Source organism: Hemitrygon akajei, chromosome 7 (genome assembly GCF_048418815.1).
Source record: "Hemitrygon akajei chromosome 7, sHemAka1.3, whole genome shotgun sequence".
Lineage (NCBI taxonomy): Eukaryota > Metazoa > Chordata > Chondrichthyes > Myliobatiformes > Dasyatidae > Hemitrygon > Hemitrygon akajei.
Window position 1 is genome coordinate 7,190,546 of NC_133130.1, and position 19,471 is coordinate 7,210,016.

Below are 19,471 nucleotides of genomic sequence, written 5' to 3' on the forward strand. Positions count from 1 at the left end.
TCCATCATTCAGGACCCTCACCATCCAGATATCCCCCGGCTTGTGAAATCCATCATTCAGGACCCTCACCGTACAGACATCCCCCTTGTGAAATCCATCATTCAGGACCCTCACCATCCAGACATCCCCCGGCTTGTGAAATCCATCATTCAGGACCCTCACCATCCAGACATCCCCCGGCTTGTGAAATCCATCATTCAGGACCCTCACCATCCAGACATCCCCCTTGTGAAATCCATCATTCAGGACCCTCACCATCCAGACATCCCCCGGCTTGTGAAATCCATCATTCAGGACCCTCACCATCCAGACATCCCCCGGCTTGTGAAATCCATCATTCAGGACCCTCACCATCCAGACATCCCCCGGCTTGTGAAATCCATCATTCAGGACCCTCACCATCCAGACATCCCCCGGCTTGTGAAATCCATCATTCAGGACCCTCACCATCCAGACATCCCCCGGCTTGTGAAATCCATCATTCAGGACCCTCACCATCCAGACATCCCCCGGCTTGTGAAATCCATCATTCAGGACCATCACCATCCAGCCATCCCCCGGCTTGTGAAATCCATCATTCAGGACCCTCACCATCCAGACATCCCCCGGCTTGTGAAATCCATCATTCAGGACCCTCACCATCCAGACATCCCCCGGCTTGTGAAATCCATCATTCAGGACCCTCACCATCCAGACATCCCCCGGCTTGTGAAATCCATCATTCAGGACCATCACCATCCAGCCATCCCCCGGCTTGTGAAATCCATCATTCAGGACCCTCACCATCCAGACATCCCCCGGCTTGTGAAATCCATCATTCAGGACCCTCACCATCCAGACATCCCCCGGCTTGTGAAATCCATCATTCAGGACCCTCACCATCCAGACATCCCCCGGCTTGTGAAATCCATCATTCAGGACCCTCACCATCCAGACATCCCCCGGCTTGTGAAATCCATCATTCAGGACCCTCACCATCCAGACATCCCCCGGCTTGTGAAATCCATCATTCAGGACCATCACCATCCAGACATCCCCCGGCTTGTGAAATCCATCATTCAGGACCCTCACCATCCAGACATCCCCCTTGTGAAATCCATCATTCAGGACCCTCAGCATCCAGACATCCCCCGGCTTGTGAAATCCATCATTCAGGACCCTCACCATCCAGACATCCCCCGGCTTGTGAAATCCATCACTCAGGACCATCACCATCCAGATATCCCCCGGCTTGTGAAATCCATCATTCAGGACCCTCACCATCCAGACATCCCCCGGCTTGTGAAATCCATCATTCAGGACCCTCACCATCCAGACATCCCCCGGCTTGTGAAATCCATCATTCAGGACCCTCACCATCCAGACATCTCCCGGCTTGTGAAATCCATCATTCAGGACCCTCAGCATCCAGACATCCCCCGGCTTGTGAAATCCATCATTCAGGACCCTCACCATCCAGACATCCCCCGGCTTGTGAAATCCATCATTCAGGACCCTCACCATCCAGACATCCCCCTTGTGAAATCCATCATTCAGGACCCTCACCATCCAGACATCCCCCGGCTTGTGAAATCCATCATTCAGGACCCTCACCATCCAGACATCCCCCTTGTGAAATCCATCATTCAGGGCCCTCACCATCCAGACATCCCCCGGCTTGTGAAATCCATCATTCAGGACCCTCACCATCCAGACATCCCCCTTGTGAAATCCATCATTCAGGACCCTCACCATCCAGACATCCCCCGGCTTGTGAAATCCATCATTCAGGACCCTCACCGTACAGACATCCCCTGGCTTGTGAAATCCATCATTCAGGACCCTCACCATCCACACATCCCCCGGATTGTGAAATCCATCATTCAGGACCCTCACCATCCAGACATCCCCCGGCTTGTGAAATCCATCATTCAGGACCCTCACCGTACAGACATCCCCCGGCTTGTGAAATCCATCATTCAGGACCCTCACCATCCAGACATCCCCCGGCTTGTGAAATCCATCATTCAGGACCCTCACCATCCAGACATCCCCCGGCTTGTGAAATCCATCATTCAGGACCATCACCATCCAGACATCCCCCGGCTTGTGAAATCCATCATTCAGGACCCTCACCATCCAGACATCTCTCTGCTTGTGAAATCCATCATTCAGGACCCTCACCATCCAGACATCCCCCGGCTTGTGAAATCCATCATTCAGGACCCTCACCATCCAGACATCTCTCTGCTTGTGAAATCCATCATTCAGGACCCTCACCATCCAGATGTCCCCCGGCTTGTGAAATCCATCATTCAGGACCCTCACCATCCAGACATCCCCCGGCTTGTGAAATCCATCATTCAGGACCCTCACCATCCAGACATCTCTCTGCTTGTGAAATCCATCATTCAGGACCCTCACCATCCAGACATCTCCCGGCTTGTGAAATCCATCATTCAGGACCCTCACCATCCAGATATCCCCCGGCTTGTGAAATCCATCATTCAGGACCCTCACCATCCAGACATCCCCCTTGTGAAATCCATCATTCAGGACCCTCACCATCCAGACATCTCCCTTGTGAAATCCATCATTCAGGACCCTCACCATCCAGATATCCCCCGGCTTGTGAAATCCATCATTCAGGACCCTCACCGTACAGACATCCCCCTTGTGAAATCCATCATTCAGGACCCTCACCATCCAGACATCCCCCGGCTTGTGAAATCCATCATTCAGGACCCTCACCATCCAGACATCCCCCGGCTTGTGAAATCCATCATTCAGGACCCTCACCATCCAGACATCCCCCTTGTGAAATCCATCATTCAGGACCCTCACCATCCAGATATCCCCCGGCTTGTGAAATCCATCATTCAGGACCCTCACCATCCAGACATCCCCCGGCTTGTGAAATCCATCATTCAGGACCCTCACCATCCAGACATCCCCCGGCTTGTGAAATCCATCATTCTGGACCCTCACCATCCAGACATCCCCCGGCTTGTGAAATCCATCATTCAGGACCCTCACCATCCAGACATCCCCCGGCTTGTGAAATCCATCATTCAGGACCATCACCATCCAGACATCCCCCTTGTGAAATCCATCATTCAGGACCCTCACCATCCAGACATCCCCCGGCTTGTGAAATCCATCATTCAGGACCCTCACCATCCAGACATCCCCCGGCTTGTGAAATCCATCATTCAGGACCCTCACCATCCAGACATCCCCCGGCTTGTGAAATCCATCATTCAGGACCCTCACCATCCAGACATCCCCCGGCTTGTGAAATCCATCATTCAGGACCCTCACCATCCAGACATCCCCCTGCTTGTTACCACCGTCAGGGAGAATCAGAATCAGGTGTAATGTCACTGGCATGTGTCGTGAAATTTGTTGTCTTGTGGCAGCAGTACATTGCAATATGAAATAACAATAAACTATAAATTACAAAAAGAAGTGCACATATAAAATCTATATACATGTATACGATTATTTATAAAAAATAAGCAGGACGCCTGTTCTTCCAGTTAGCTCTCTGTTTTTTGGAGGCATCTTTGTAGGGATTTTACCAGCCACACTACAGATCACGGATCAGCCTCTTCAGTCATCGCAAGAATCTCAAGACCCACAAGTGACCAGATCACCCAGCAGGAGAATCATAGCTGACTGCCAGTGATCGCTGATGATATATACTGTAATGCCCTAGTTATGATTTCTACGGCTATGCTGTGAGGTATTTTAGTTTAGCGGTTTTCTGTAAAAGCAGTGTGTCTTGCTTTTCAGCTAGGATAAGGAGCTATGCTGTCGAAATTGGGAATGTAGTGTCAGCCAGTCAGGAGTGGGATGGCATGGAACATTCTGCGAGCTGGATGGGAAGACTTTTCTGAAGGACATTTGTCCAGTTTGGTGTCTTTTGTCAAGTCAAGTCACTTTTATTGTCATTTCGACCATAACTGCTGGTACAGTACACAATAAAAATGAGACAATGTTTTTCAGAACCATGGTGTTACATGACACAGTACAAAAACTAGACTGAACTACGTAAAAAAACAACACGGAGAAAGCTAAACTAGACTACAGACCTACACAGGACTGCGTAAAGTGCACAAAGACAGTGCAGGCATTACAATAAATAACAAACAGGACAATAGGACAAGGAGTCAGTCCAGGCTTTGGGTATTGAGGAGTCTGATAGCTTGGGGGAAGAAACTGTTACATAGTCTGGTCATGACAGCCCAAATGCTTCGGAGCCTTTTCCCAGACGGCAGGAGGGAGAAAGGTATCTATTTTAATGCTAGGAGCATTGTAAGAAAGGTGGATGAGCTTAAAGTGTGGATTGATACCTGGAATTATGATGTTGTAGCTATTAGTGAAACATGGTTGCAGGAAGGGTGTGATTGGCAACTAAATATTCCTGGATTTAGTTGCTTCAGGTGTGATAGAGTAGGAGGGGCCAGAGGAGGAGGTGTTGCATTGCTTGTCCGAGAAAATCTTATGGCGGTGCTTTGGAAGGATAGATTACAGAGCTCCTCTAGGGAGGCTATTTGGGTGGAATTGAGGAATGGGAAAGGTGTAGTAACACTGATAGGAGTGTATTATAGGCCACCTAATGGGGAGCGTGAGTTGGAAGAGCAAATGTGTAAGGAGATAGCAGATATTTGTAGTAAACACAAGGTGGTGATTGTGGGAGATTTTAATTTTCCACACATAGATTGGGAAGCTCATTCTGTAAAAGGGCTGGATGGTTTAGAGTTTGTGAAATGTGTGCAGGATAGTTTTTTGCAACAATACATAGAAGTACCGACTAGAGATGGGGCAGTGTTGGATCTCCTGTTAGGGAATGCGATAGGTCAGCTGACAGATGTATGCGTTGGGGAGCACTTCGGGTCCAGTGATCACAATAGCATTCTATAAATTCCCCCTCATGTTATCCTTAAACTTTTGTCCCCTAACTCTCAATTCATGTCCTCATTCAAAGTTCATTTAATCAGAATTTCTCGACGTCCCTCTTTGATTGAACCCCAAATCAAACCCACCCTCGACACGTATTGGTTATGAAAGATGGCCATCTCATCACTGAGTCATGTGGCTGTTAGCAGAGTCAGCTAACGGGATAAGTTGGTGTATGAGGCCTGGTGAGAGGCTTGCATATATAAAATTTTAAGTTAAATAAATAGTGCAAAAAGAGAAGCTAAAAAGTAGTGAGGTGGTGATCATGTGTTCACTGTCCATTCAGAAATCTGATGGTGGAGGAGAAGAAGCTGTTCCTGAAACGTTGAGTGTGTCTTCAGGCTCTTGTACCACTGCCTGTAATGAGCTCTTCAGGCCTGTGTGGGGCGCTGGAGAACACTGGTCTTTGAGGTTTTCCAAGTACCTGAATTAGTTTGTTGTTGTTTAATGAGAATTACTAATTACTTACAGTTGTTTGTGTTTTTCTCGAGCAACTCACACTTTGTCATGCATTCTCCTGTTGCTGCCTGTTTAAGCTTGTTAAGTTTATTTTGATCAGCTCAGGGATTCTGCGTTACTTGTATTATTTAAGCGGATGCTCTATTCGTGCTGATTGCTGGGTCCTGGTTTCGAGAATGTTGTTTCTCACTGTGTTGCTCGACCGAGCCACCGATGTTCTTTTGGAATTATTATGAATAAACTCTGGTCACCGTCCCTACATCAGTGTCCGTCTTTCCCCTGCACTTGGGTTCTTATATTGCCAGTGAACACTGTGACATCTCCTTGACAGTAGCAATGAAAAGCAGGCAAGTCCTGGGTGATGAGGGTCCTTAGTGTCAGTGCCAGTTTTCAGAGACGTCGTTTCTTGAAGGTGTCCGGGATACTGGAGAGGTTGTGCCCATGATGGAGCTGGCTGAGACCATGAACCTGAATATCCACACACGATTCAGAAATGGTTTCTAAAGTCTGCCATCAGGTTTCTGAATGGTCTGTTGACACTTTTGTTATTCATTGTTTCACACTTTTCATTTTGAATTTACAATAATTTTATGTGTTTGTACTGCATGACGACCAATATTGACCCTTCCATAGTAATCCCATCACCTGGCACCTTGTCCATCGCCCTCTTCGCCTAAGTGTTCATTGTTAGTGCTGTCACTGCCCGTTTCAGCCACTCTCTCGGGCAATGTGTTCTGGTACTCCCACTCTCTGGTTGAAGAGGCCCTGCATATCCCCTTTAAATCTCTTCCCCTCACCATGTTCTCAAATTTTATTTACCCCGATATGGGGATGAGTTTTCTGCAGTCTATACCCTATCTATGTCCCTCATAACTCTGTACACCTCAATCACCCCCCTTGAGCTCCCCTGCCCTAGAGAGACCAGACTCAGCTTCTCCTGTCTCTCCTCATTCATCCCAGACAATATCCTGGTGGAGCTTCTGTGTTCTCTGACTGTTTCATTCAGTTTCAATTCCTTTACCAAACATGTTTGATTCAATATTGTTGAAACAAGATACAAAATAAAATGTTATTTACCCTTCTGGCTTCAATTTCTGTTGAAAACATGCCCATTTTTTCACATAGCATATTGCTGTTACTAAGATGCAGAATAAGAGGATGAATACGAGGATACTGGTGAGGATACTGGCCAAGGCATTCGAAGACCCACCTTCATCTGCTTCTGAAAAATAGCAAAGATTGATGTACAGTTTAACACTGGTAATGTGAATTGTCCTTTGAATGACAGGTTTAATATGTGAACGTTGGAGGCTGATAGTTCTCCCTTAGACGCCTCATTTACAGTCAGTAAGGGAGGAGAGCACCGTGCTGAAGGATGGACTTACTGTGCTGCTATTGTAGGGAAGGAAAGAAACATCAAGGTTATTAATAATAATATCTTATTTAAAGAGCACTTTTCATACAGACAATGTAGACAATGGGATAAAGAACAAGCATGAAAATAAAAAAAATATAATTATGAAAATAGATGAGAAGCACGGTTAAATAAATGGGTTTTGATCAGTGTTTAAAAGTGTCAACTGCATCTGCGTCCCCTACAGTTTAGGCTTTGAATTCCACAGTTTATGAGCATAGTTCGAAAAAGGTGATCTGCCAGTTATCTTTACATTTAAGAGGCCGGCAGAAGAAGACCAGAGAACTCGATCAGGATTATAAAACAAAAATGACTCTGTGATGTACTCCTGTCCCAGACTAATCAGAGTTTTACAAACAAATAAGAGAACTTTAAAATCAATTTTTAAACATCCAGGAAGCCAGTGCAGAGTAGCTAGCATGGCAGTGATATGCTCTCCCAGTGGCAGTGTTCTGAATGAGCTGAAGTTTGAACATTAATAACACTGGCTAGTTTCTGTAATGACCCCCTCCATCTGCAACGTTAGTTTATTGCTCTCATTTTAATTAAACATGCAGGTTGTGAAACTCCAAGGGCAGTGACGTTAATGTTTGCCTCACCAATGAATTCCCCGGCGGCCTCCAGCACTCACCAGTACAGAATGGGATAAAAACAGAAGATGTTTGAAAAACTCAGTCATTCAGGCAGCCTCAATGGAAAGGAAAACAGTCAATATTTTCAAATTTCACAAGATTGAATAAGTTAGGACTTTATTCCTTGGAACATGGAAGATTAAGAGAAGATTTGATAGAGGTATGCAAAATTATCAGGGGTTTCAATAGGTTAAATGGAAGCAGACCTTTTCCACTGAGGTTCAGTGGGACTACATCCAGAGGTCATGGGTTAAGGATGAAAGGTGAAAGTTGAAGGGAAACCTCTTCACTCAGAGGGCCGTGAGAGTGTGGAAGGAGCTACCAGCACAAGTGGTGAATGTGATCTCTATTTCAATTTTTAAGAGAAGATTGGATAGGTCCATGGAGAGCTATGGTCTTGGTGCTGGTCGATGGGAGTAGGAAGTTTAAATGATTCTGGAAGGACTAGATGGCCCAAGGGGCTTGTTTCTGTGCTGTACTTTTCTATGACTCTTTGACTTTATTTCTGGTTGAAGATTCCTCATCAGAACTGGAAAGAAGACAGAGAAATGTCTGAACAGCAGAAAGGACTGGCTCAAATAGAATGTCTGTAATCGAGTGAAATGACAGCCATTAATGGATAGGTGATTTCCCACCTTTTCCACCCATCACCTGCAAGTTTTTTACTTCATTGACCTTCCCGCTACCCCCCCCCAACACCTGGCTTCATCTGTCACCTTCTAGCTTGTCCTCCCCTCCCCCATCCATCATTTTATTCTGCTGTTTGCCCCCTTCCTTTCCAGTCCTGTAAAAGGGTCTCAGCCTGATACATTGACTGCTTTTTCTTCATTTCCATTGTCTGACCTGCTGAGTTCCTCCAGTGTTTTGTGTGTGCTGCTTTGGATTTCCAGCATCTGCAGAATCTCGTGTGTTTATTCATTTCTATAGAGGCTCTCTGACCTGCTGAGTTCCTCCAGCTTTTTGTGTGTGGCAATGGAGAGTTAAGCTACTTTGTGTGTCATGTTGCTAATGTTGTAAAGTCTGTTGGTGTGATACAGTCTGGTCTACTGGTTCGGTGCAGATGGCCAAAGTATATAAGGGAAAGAAAAGAATCGTGACAAATATTAGACTTGATTCAAAAAGAAAGAAAGTAAATTATCTGAAGTTGGTGAAGTTCATTCTGAGTCCTGCAGGTTGTAATATGTCCAGATGATAAATCTGTTGTCCCTCAGCGTACATCACCCCGGTAACAATACGGGAGCCCAGCGCAATGCTGACTCACCTGATTCAACACAAATGGTATATTTCAAAGTTCAAAATAAATTTATTATCAAAGTACATTGTGTCAGCAAGGTAGCATAGTGGTGAGCACACTGGTTTACAGAACCAGCGATCTGGGTTCAATTCCCACTGCTGCCTGTAAGGAGATTGTAAATTCTCCCTGTGACCGCGTGGGTTTCCTCCGGGTGCTCCGGTTTCCTCCCAAAGTCAAAGGTTGGTGTGTTAATTGGTCATTGTAAATTGTCCCGTGATTAGGCTAGGGTTGAGTTGTGGGATTGCTGGGTGACATGCTCTGTACGCCAATAAATAAGGTTTGACAACTCACCCACCAGTGATCTGTCAACCAGCATGTTTTTGGACAGTGAGAGGAAACCATTGTAACCACAGGGAGAGAAAGCAAACGTTACACTGACTGCATTGAAGGTCACGGTTCAAGCCAGGACACTGGAACAGTGAGGCCGCTGTTCTACTCACTGGGACATTGTGTTGGTTTGTGGGTTGTGAGGTGACTGCTGACACTCTGTCACTGATGGGGAGGGGCAAATGGTCAGTTCAGGTTGTGTGTTTCTCCCTCTGTTTACACAGACATTTGTACACTTCCTCTGCATGGACTGACGGTTCTAATTGTCTCTCTGTCTCCACTTTGACCAGTCAGTCATCTGCCAGTGACTTCCTAGGGGTCAGTGGGGACGCTGCACTTTACCAGGCGGTTTGAGTACATTCTTGATTCTCTGTCCTTTGTTCGCCTGGAATCTTTACCCATTACAGAGCTCAGAATGGTTTCTCAGAAACACAGGAGATTCTGCAGATGCTGGAGATCCAGAGTAACACACACAACGTGCTGGAGGAACTCAGCAGGTCAGACTGTATCTATGGAAATGATTATGGTTTTGATGAAGGGTCCCAGGCTGAAACGTCGACTGTTTATTCATTTCCATAAGTGCTGTCTGACCTGCTGAGATCCTCCAGCATTTTGTGTGCGTTTCTCAGAATGGTTTCTGATTCGATTATGGTACTGGGTTGAAGAGAGAGTCAACAGCAGGATGAAAACAAAATGTTGGCCATATTCAGCAGGTCTGTGAGCAGAGACACATTTGATGTAGAAGACAGTTTGTCACAACTGGGAAGGAAGCAATGAAGACTGGTGAAGCTGCCGTGAGGATGAGGGAGAGGGAATGTCGGTGACTGTTATGTTGTCAGTTAGTGAGTGGAAGCAGATTGAGAGTGACAATGTAGAGAAGAATGTGTGAGTAGTGAAATAAAGACGAGAAGCCGTGACTGGGAGCTCGGTGTGTAACCCCCTGCACTGTTATAATGTAGATCAGAGCAATCTTCAGTAACAACACCTCATCTTCCCATTGGGCACATTGCAGCATTCGGGACTCACTGTTGAATTCCACAACTTCCTGCAACCTGATTTCTGAGTCTGTCTCCGTCATTCATCTGTGGTATTGGCTCAGCTTTTTGCTTCACTTTTCCTTTTAGTCTGGCTTTTTTCCCTCTGGGAGTGGAGGACGTGGCCAGTCTAATCTGCCAGGCATGTTCTCCTCCTCCTCTGCTTTTCACAGTTCCTACATTCTTTTAAGTCCATAAGACATAGGAGCAGAATCAGGCCATTCAGCCCATTGAGTCTACTCTGCCATTCCATCATGGCTGGTTTATTATCCCTCTCAGCCCCGTTCTCCTGCCTTCTCCCCGTAACCTTTGACACCCTGAATGATCAAGAACCTATCAACCCCATGATAAGGATCCTGATCCTGCACAGCTCTGTGAATGCAGAGGGGAGATGCTGGTGTCTAGAAGAGAGGGGTGGGGTGAATGTGAGACAGTGACTGGTAGGTGATAGGTGGGAAAATGTGACTGAGAGTGCTCGGTAAACACACTCCTTACACACGCACATTTACACTTTCGCACACACAAACATTGCCCTGTCATTCTGCTGTGATTATACTGAGTGTTCGCACCTCAATATCCTTGTGAAGCCTAATTCCATTGCTGTCCTAATATTCCATATATTGCTGTAAACATTCTGCTGCCCTAATATTGCTGTAGCAATATTCCATTGCTGTCCTAATGGGGATGTGTAAATGCAGATCTGTTGTCCGTTTACTCTAATTAAAGTATTTATAACCATATAACAATTACAGCATGGAAACAGGCCATCTTGGCCCTTCTAGTCCGTGCCGAATGCTACTCTCACCATTTACTTCTGTTTATTTTGTAATATGAATGTAACTATATTGAGGGGCGCGTCATGTATTAATTCAGGTGTAGTCTAAAGTTGAATTTGTTGGTAGTTAAAGATGGTCTGTCCTGGTGCCTAACAAACAGGACTGATTGCTCTCGGCAGTTCACACTGGCCAAGTACAAGCACAGAACTATTCTTTTGTTTTCTGGTAAGTATCTTTTTGTAAACATTGGAAGCTTTCTTTTCAGTAATTTTTGTAAGTTTGAGTTTTGATGCATCTAATAAACACATTTGCACTAAAGTGCTAAGCAAATCCAGACATTTTTTTCTTTGGTCATAACCCACGTATCTAACAGAAATGATGGGCAGGTGGAACCAGGTGGAGGAGAAGGAGAGGTAGAGATGGGTAGAGAGAGGAAGTTCAGGTGGGGAGAGAGATAGGTGGAGGTGACGATAGACTGAGGCTGCACACACTGGAATCTGATCATCGTCATTATTATGTGCCATGTCTGTATGATGTGGCTGATCATGGTCTAGAACCATCATTGTTCTTGGAAAAGTTTTCTACAGACATGGTTTGACATTGTCTCCTTCTGGGTAGTGACTGAACAAGACGGGTGGCCCCAGCCATTATCAATACTCTGCAGAGACTGTCTGCCTGGCATCACTGGTCACAGAACCAGGAGTTGTGATGTGCACCAGCTGCTCATACGACCACCCACCACCTGCTCCCGTGGTTTCTCGTGACCCTGATCGGCGTGTGGGGTCTAAGCAGATGCCACACATTGACCATCAGAGATGGAGGACCTTCATTTTGCCCCAAATGCCAGTGGTGTCATGGGCAGGAAGTAGGTACTGTGAGTAAATCCACTTTGTCCAGGGTAGCAGAGGGAAGGAGCACCTTACGCCTCCTTTGGTAGAGAAGTACCTGACACTTTTTTGCCCATTTTTCCAATTTGTCTAAGTTCTGCTGCAATTGCATTGCTTCCTCAACACTACCTACCCCTTCATCTATCTTCGTTTCATCTGCAAACTTTGCCATGCATTTCCTAACACTGTATTCCATCTGCCACTTTTTTGCCTATTCTTCCAATTTGTCTAACTCCAGCTCGAATCACATTGTTTCCTCAGTACTATCTATCCCTCCACCTATCTTCATATCATCCACAAACTTTGCCACAAAGCCATCAATTCCATTATTCAAATCATTGACAAACAATGTGAAAAGTAACTGTCCCTATAATGACCCGTGAGGAACACCACTAGTCACTGGCAACAAACCAAAAAAGGCCCCCTTTATACCCACTCACTGCCTCCTGCCGTCAGCCATTTCTCTATCCATGCCAGTATCTTTCCTGTAACAACGTAGGATTTTATCTTGTTAAGTAGCCTCATGTGCGGCGCCTTATCAAACACCTTCTGAAAATCCAAGTAAATGACATCCACTGCTCTCCTTTGTCCACCCTGCTTGTTACTTGCTCAAAGAACTCTAACAGATTAGTCAAGCAAAATTTCCCTTCTCAGAAACCATGCTGACTTTGACTTATTTTATCATTAGTCTCCAAGTACCTCGAAACCTCATCCTTAATATTAGACTCCAACATTTTCCCAACCACTGAGGTGAGGCTAACTGGCCGATAATTTCCTATCTTTTGCTTTCTTCCCTTCTTAGAGAGTGCAGTGACATTTGCAATCTTCCAGTCCTCTGGAACCATGCAGAATCAAGTGATTCTTGATTTAATCCGATCTTAACCCCTTGATTTAACCTGAGCCTAATCCCCATGTTTAATCTGAGCCAAATCAAGGGACAATTTACAATGACCAATTAACCTCCCAACCAATATTCCTTTGGACTGTGGGAAGAAACCAGAGCACCTGGAGGAAACCCATGCAGTCAAGGGGAGAACGTACAAACTCCTCACAGCAGTGCGGGAATTGAATCCAGGTTGCTGACACTGTAACATGCTGTGCTAACCACTACACTACAGTACTGGTATAGGCAAGGGGGTAGGACATCCAGAAGGTTAAGTCTGTGTGAGATCGGCAGATGGGTAACGGGTCTGGGTGGAGTGAGAGACAGTACGAGTATCAAACGCAGACAGAAAAGGGGTTATCCAAAACTGGAAAATTCTAATTTAAATCCAGATTGAAAAGCAATATTTCACAAAATCATTGTCAGATATGTTCATGAAAACAAAAGATTTAATATCTTTAAGACATTTAGAAATAATCACATCATAGCTTAAAGAAATGAATTTACAGAATTGTTGTCCTGGCCCATACATGCTCAATATCTCCAGTACTAGAAATCAGTTTGCATTGTGTGAACTGAACTTACTAATGACAGTGAGCCGGGTTCCGTTCCCACTGATGTCTCCCCACACTCTGCAGTAATAGTCGGCAGAGTCATTGACCTCGACCTTTGTGATGATCAGGATGAAACTGCTGTTGGAGGAGTCCCTGGAAGGCTGGAACCTCTCAGTGAAACCCGGTCTCCTTTGTATGCTCTCTCCTGCCTCGTGCGTTAGGACCCACTCCATGTCCTGCCCAGGTCGTCTCCGATACCAGTGGACATCAGTGTTTCCCAGTCTGGCGTTCTTCATGGTGCACCATAACCGTGCCGATTGCCCCTCGGTGATGTTCTCCTGGCTTGGGGACTGGATAAGGACTGGAGGATTGGCATCTTTAAAGGGAAAGTATCAATTACTTTAAAAATCTTTCTGCGTAACTACGTCTAAGAGAGTAAACAGATTGAAATACTAAATCTGTAGAATTGTTTTAGCCGCACTGTATGATACACTTTGCTGAGAGTTATTAATTGTACAGAAATGACTCTTATCGTATTTAAAAGCATTAGTGTTGTGTTTATTGTCCTCTGCACAAGTACATATCGGGACAGATGCAATGAAACACTTGCAGTTCAGGCACAGAGCATTGGATAGGTAGCAGTCATGAGAAAAGCACCAATTATACACAAATTTTACAAGAACATAGTTAGATCAAAAATAAAACACAGCTGGTTTTAGTACACGGTGATCAAAGTGGTCATTGTCTTGTTAAGCTGTCGTGAGTTGGGTTGTGCCGCTTGGTTCAGGAACTCAATGGCTGAAGGGAAATAGCTGTTCTTGAACGTGGTGGTGTGAAACTTCAGGCTTCAGTACCTTCTGCCCGATGGTAACAGTGAGGAAGTAGATTGGGAACAGCTGACAGAAGGGAAAACAACATTTGATGGGAGAGGCATTTAAAAGTGAGATGCTGGGACTTGAGAGTCAACATCTTCCTGTTGAAGGAAGACTGGTGGGAATTGATAGAAGCTCAATACTGGCTTCAACTAGCTGTCTGGTCGTATCATTGTGTGGTACGGATGCTGCAAGGCATTGGACCGCAAGACATTACAGATCTGCCAAGGAACATCCGTATCTCCCTCCCCCCCATTTGTGACATTTACCGGGAGTGTTGCAGACCAAGGGCTGAAACATTGTTGAGGATCTCCATCACCCATCTGCAATTAGCAGTTGGACTCACAATAATATCTGCTGAGGTATTTGGAAAGTTTCGTAAAGAACGTATCAGATTTCATTCCAGTATCAAGAGAAGACATTGAAGTATTCAACTCAGGTTGTTCGTTGTTCCTGTTTTCACCTTGTGGCATCGGGCAGCACTTCTGCCGTTTCCATAGCATTTGACTGTTTTTTCACAAGGATGAATTCCACAATCTCTTTGACTCTCTACTGTCAGGAAGGAGGGACAGGAGCATCAGGACTGGGACTGTCAGACCAGTAACAGCTTCTTCCCTCAGGCTGTGAGACTAACGAATACCCTGTCACCACTGAGGTCTCGTCACCAGGACAGTGAGCTGTTTTTTGTTTACCTGTGCTGTGCTCCACATGCATTCTGAATGATATTTTATTCATGTATTGATGGTAATATTTTGTTTTACGTGCTGTGTGTGACATGTGTTTTGAGGGTGAACCACGGTCTGGAGGAATGTTGCTCCGTTTTAGTCGTATACATGTACAGTCAGATGACTAAACTTGAACTTGAACTATTAATGAGGCAAAGGTGCTTGGGAAGCTGAAAGGTTTGAAAGTAGATAAGTCACCTGGACCAGGTGGGTACACCCCAGGATTCTGAAAGTAGAAGCTGAGGAGATTGTGGAGGCATTAGTAATGGACTTTCAAGATTCACGAGATTTTGGAATGGTTCTGGATGACTGTAAATTGTATGTTACTCCATTTATTCCTATTCTTTGCATCCTTTCAAACAATCAATTCTCTATCCATGTAAGTATCTTTCCTGTAATACCATGGGCTCCTATTTTGTTAAGCAGCCTCATGGGGCACCTTGTCAGGCTAACTGGCTTATAATTTCAAAGGCAACACGAGTGAATCTGCAGATGCTGGAAATAAATAAAAACACAAAATGCTGGCGGAACTCAGCAGGCCAGACAGCATCTATGGGAGGAAGTAGTGATGATGTTTTGGGCCGAAACCCTGATGAAGGATTTTGGCCCAAAACGTCGTCACTACCTCCTCCCATAGATGCTGTCTGGCCTGCTGAGTTCTGCCAGCATTTTGTGTTTTTATTTGGCCTATAATTTCCTTTCTTTTGCTTCCCTCCCTTCTTAAAGAGTGAAGTGACATTTCTGGGCCACTTCTCCAAGAAAGAATGTCCTGCCATTGGAGAGGGTCGATGGAGATTCCTGTGAGGAGTCGCACACAGATTGTTAAATAAACTTTTGTGCATAGTCTGAGAGGCAATATGCTAATGTGGACTGTGGATTGGTTATGAACAGAAAACAGTCTGTTCAGAACCAGTTTCTGAAACAGAAATGGCCTTTTTAGGACTGCGTGACTCTGAGTGATGGGGTATCACAGTGAATTGATCGGTGATGTCAGTGAGGGGACTGTATGATGGATTAAGTTACTGATTGGCAGTGTCTATGAGGAGAATGTGGAGAGATTTCAGACAGACAGAACAGGTGAGTGAATTGTCAGATGGGAAGAATGAGATTGAAAAGTGTTGGTGTCCAGAGGAACCTGGATGTCCTACTTGTGTGATGAAGGTGATATGTAGGTATGGAGAGTAAATATGTGATGATCTTCATGGCAAGAGGTTTCAACTACATATTTCTGTAGTGATGTGATATCCTGGTGACTGTGGATCTAGGATATTCTGTAATGGTTTATAAGATAGATAGATAGATAGATAGATAGATAGATAGATAGATACTTTATTCATCCCCATGGGGAAATTCAACTTTTTTTCCAATGTCCCATACACTTGTTGTAGCAAAACTAATTACATACAATACTTAACTCAGTAAAAAATATGATATGCATCTAAATCACTATCTCAAAAAGCATTAATAATAGCTTTTAAAAAGTTCTTAAGTCCTGGCGGTTGAATTGTAAAGCCTAATGGCATTGGGGAGTATTGACCTCTTCATCCTGTCTGAGGAGCATTGCATCGATAGTAATCTGTCGCTGAAACTGCTTCTCTGTCTCTGGATGGTGCTATGTAGAGGATTTTCAGAGTTTTCCATAATTGACCGTAACCTACTCAGCGCCCTTCGCTCAGTTACTGATGTTAAACTCTCCAGTACTTTGCTCACGACAGAGCCCGCCTTCCTTACCAGCTTATTAAGACGTGAGGCGTCCCTCTTCTTAATGCTTCCTCCCCAACACGCCACCATGAAGAAGAGGGCGCTCTCCACAACTGACCTATAGAACATCTTCAGCATCTCACTACAGACATTGAATGACGCCAACCTTCTTAGGAAGTACAGTCGACTCTGTGCCTTCCTGCACAAGGCATCTGTGTTGGCAGTCCAGTCTAGCTTCTCGTCTAACTGTACTCCCAGATACTTGTAGGTCTTAACCTGCTCCACACATTCTCCATTAATGATCACTGGCTCCAAATGAGGCCTAGATCTCCTAAAGTCCACCACCATCTCCTTGGTCTTGGTGATATTGAGACGCAGATATAAGGTGGCGTGTTCCCAATGCATGGCCTCAAATCTCTCGATACCATCCTGAATATTGCTTCCTGGGTCAAGGGCCAGTGGTTCCCAGGAGTCAGTGGGAAGCTGCATTTCTTCACGGAAACTTGCATCCTATATCCTTCTCAAGGAAAAACACTGCCTTTAATATCTCTTTAGTATTTGGCCACATCCCATGAAATCACTCTCCCCTTTAACGCATGAGGAAATTGTGATTATACAAAGGATACATCATGTTGCAGAAGATGCTGTGGATGCTGGAATCTGTCACAAAAGTGAAGCTTGCTAGAAGGAAGCATACTGACGGTTGGTCAAGGGTGTGTAAGGGGAAGGAAGGAACTGATTCAATCTGAGATCCTGTGTCAGGACTGAGAGTGCAGAGGGAAGGCAGCCAGAATAAAGAGATGGAGGGACGGGTGATAGGAGAGTGAGTAAGTGACAGGGGTCACTACTGGAAATCTGCTTTCAGTACTGCTGCATCAGGGGTGGGGTGGGGTGGGGGGTTAGACTAGAGTTGCAGGGGATGGGAACCACAGTGCCAGAACAGATACTGGAGAGATTGTGGAGACACATGTTGGTAAGACCTCAAAGTTAGGAATCGAAAGGTTGAGCGTGGTGCGACTAGAGTCCTGAGCTGTGTATATTTCAATGCAAGAAGTATCATAGGAAAGGCAGATGAGCTCAAGGCATGGATCAACGCCTGGAATTACAATGTTGTATCCATTAGTGAGACTTGGTTGCAGGAGGGGCAGGACTGGCAACTCAATATTCTGGGGTTCTGTGTTTTAGGTGTGACAGAGCAAGTATGATTAAAGGAGGAGGGGTGACATTACTAGTCAGGAAAATGTCACAGCATTGCTCAGTCAGGACAGACTGGAGAACTCATCCAGTGAGGCATTATGGGTGGAATTGAGAAATAAAAAAGGTACAACCACATAAATGGGGCTATATTACAGAGCACCCTACAGTCCATGGGAGGGGGAGAAACACATCTGTAGAGAGATCACAGACAAGGAGCATAAGATTGTTGTAGTAGCTGACTCGTACTGTAAAAGGACTAGATGGGATAGAGTTTGTCGAATGTGCTCCGGGAAGTTTCCTTCTGCCATTAATTGTATTCTCTTACTTACTTTGAATTTAATGGCCAGTCTGTTTCTTTTACACACAACATTTTATCCTCTTCTCCTGTCCATTTGTTCTGACTGTTTTTCCGATTGGTAACGTCGTCCGGTTCTGACAACTCACACCCACAGGGAGAGCTCTCAGTAAACTGGTTTATTATTGTCTCACGTACTGAGGTACAGAGAAAAACCTGTTCATCCACAAAATGATTTGCCAAGATTTTCTATATTATTCCAGAGTACTTGTCCTTTCCCACTTTTCCATTTCCCAACTGTTACCAGTTTACACTCCAGGGGAAACCATCCGACTCTCTGTTCTACTGGGGACATTACAGAACCCCCTGTGTCTGACAGTCATCGTGTGAAGGTTGGATACTGAGATGCTGTTATTGTCAGTGTAAACTGACGTTGACTTACCAGTTACATTGAGCTGCGTTCCTCCTCCGTAGATGTAATTCCACACACTGCAGTTGTACACTGCAGTGTCACTAATAGATGTGTTGCTGATGGTCAGGATGTAACTGTTACTCACAACATTCCTGTGAGACTGAAAACGATCAGAGATACCCCCGGACCTGCTCACTGAGTCATTCACAAAGTGACTCAACGCCCACTCGCTCTTGTTCCCAGGCCGGTGGTGGTACCAGTGGACATCGGTGACATTCACACTGGCATTATACAAGGCACAGTGGAGCTGGACAGTTGCACCCTCTGGCACCTTGCTGACTGGTGGATACTGCACAAGGACGGGATCATCTGCAGGATCTGTGTGTTGGATATGGATACATTAATGTGTATTTATGGAGATCAATACAAGGCAGTATATTTCCTCAGCATTTAACAATTTCTAAAATTTAAATACATTTTATCCCTGAGAATAATTTACAGCTCTTTACTGCTCAATTATACCTGGCTGGTTCTGAAGGTTTGGCACTCTACAGTCATGGGGCCTATTATTGTTCGGAGAGAGTTCTGAAGGTCATATTGCATTGGTTGATAATATTTCTCCTTTATTCCTGATTGGTTCTACCCTCACTCTAGCCATTCTCCAGTTCCTCATCTAGAACGTAGCATGCCTTGGATTTTTCTTATTCTTGCTCACCAAGGCTCATTTCAGCTCTCTTAAATCCCAACAGAAGATCCTTCCTGGTGACCTTATAACTCTCAAGAGCCCCGTTTACTTCCTAAACCTTAAGTGTACTTCATTCTTCCTCTTGACTAGATGTTCCACTTCTCTTGTCAACCATGGTTCCCTCACCCTCCCATCCTTCCCCTGACTCAAAGGGACAAAGCTATCCAAAATCCCATGGAAGTGGTCCCAAAACAACTTCCACATTTCTATTCTGTGAGTGGTAGACATAAATATTCATGGTTTGAATGAGGAGGGAGAGTTGGTTCATTTAAATCCATCACTGGCCAGAGTTCTCTTCTCCAGGGCTTTTAGTCAGGCACCTT

At 45.1% G+C, this 19,471-nt stretch overlaps 1 protein-coding gene across 2 annotated transcripts in view; it reads right to left on the reverse strand.

Moving 5' to 3' along the window:
• LOC140730200 (uncharacterized) overlaps positions 1-19,471 on the reverse strand; it is a 77,878-nt gene that overhangs the window by 22,234 nt on the left and 36,173 nt on the right. For both annotated transcript variants that reach the window (XM_073050368.1, XM_073050367.1), the window contains exons 4-6: positions 18,434-18,781; positions 13,233-13,577; positions 6,478-6,622 (exon numbers count right to left, since the gene is read on the reverse strand). In XM_073050368.1, the coding sequence (XP_072906469.1) occupies positions 6,478-6,622; positions 13,233-13,577; positions 18,434-18,781 (838 nt within the window). The remainder of the gene's footprint in view (positions 1-6,477; positions 6,623-13,232; positions 13,578-18,433; positions 18,782-19,471) is intronic.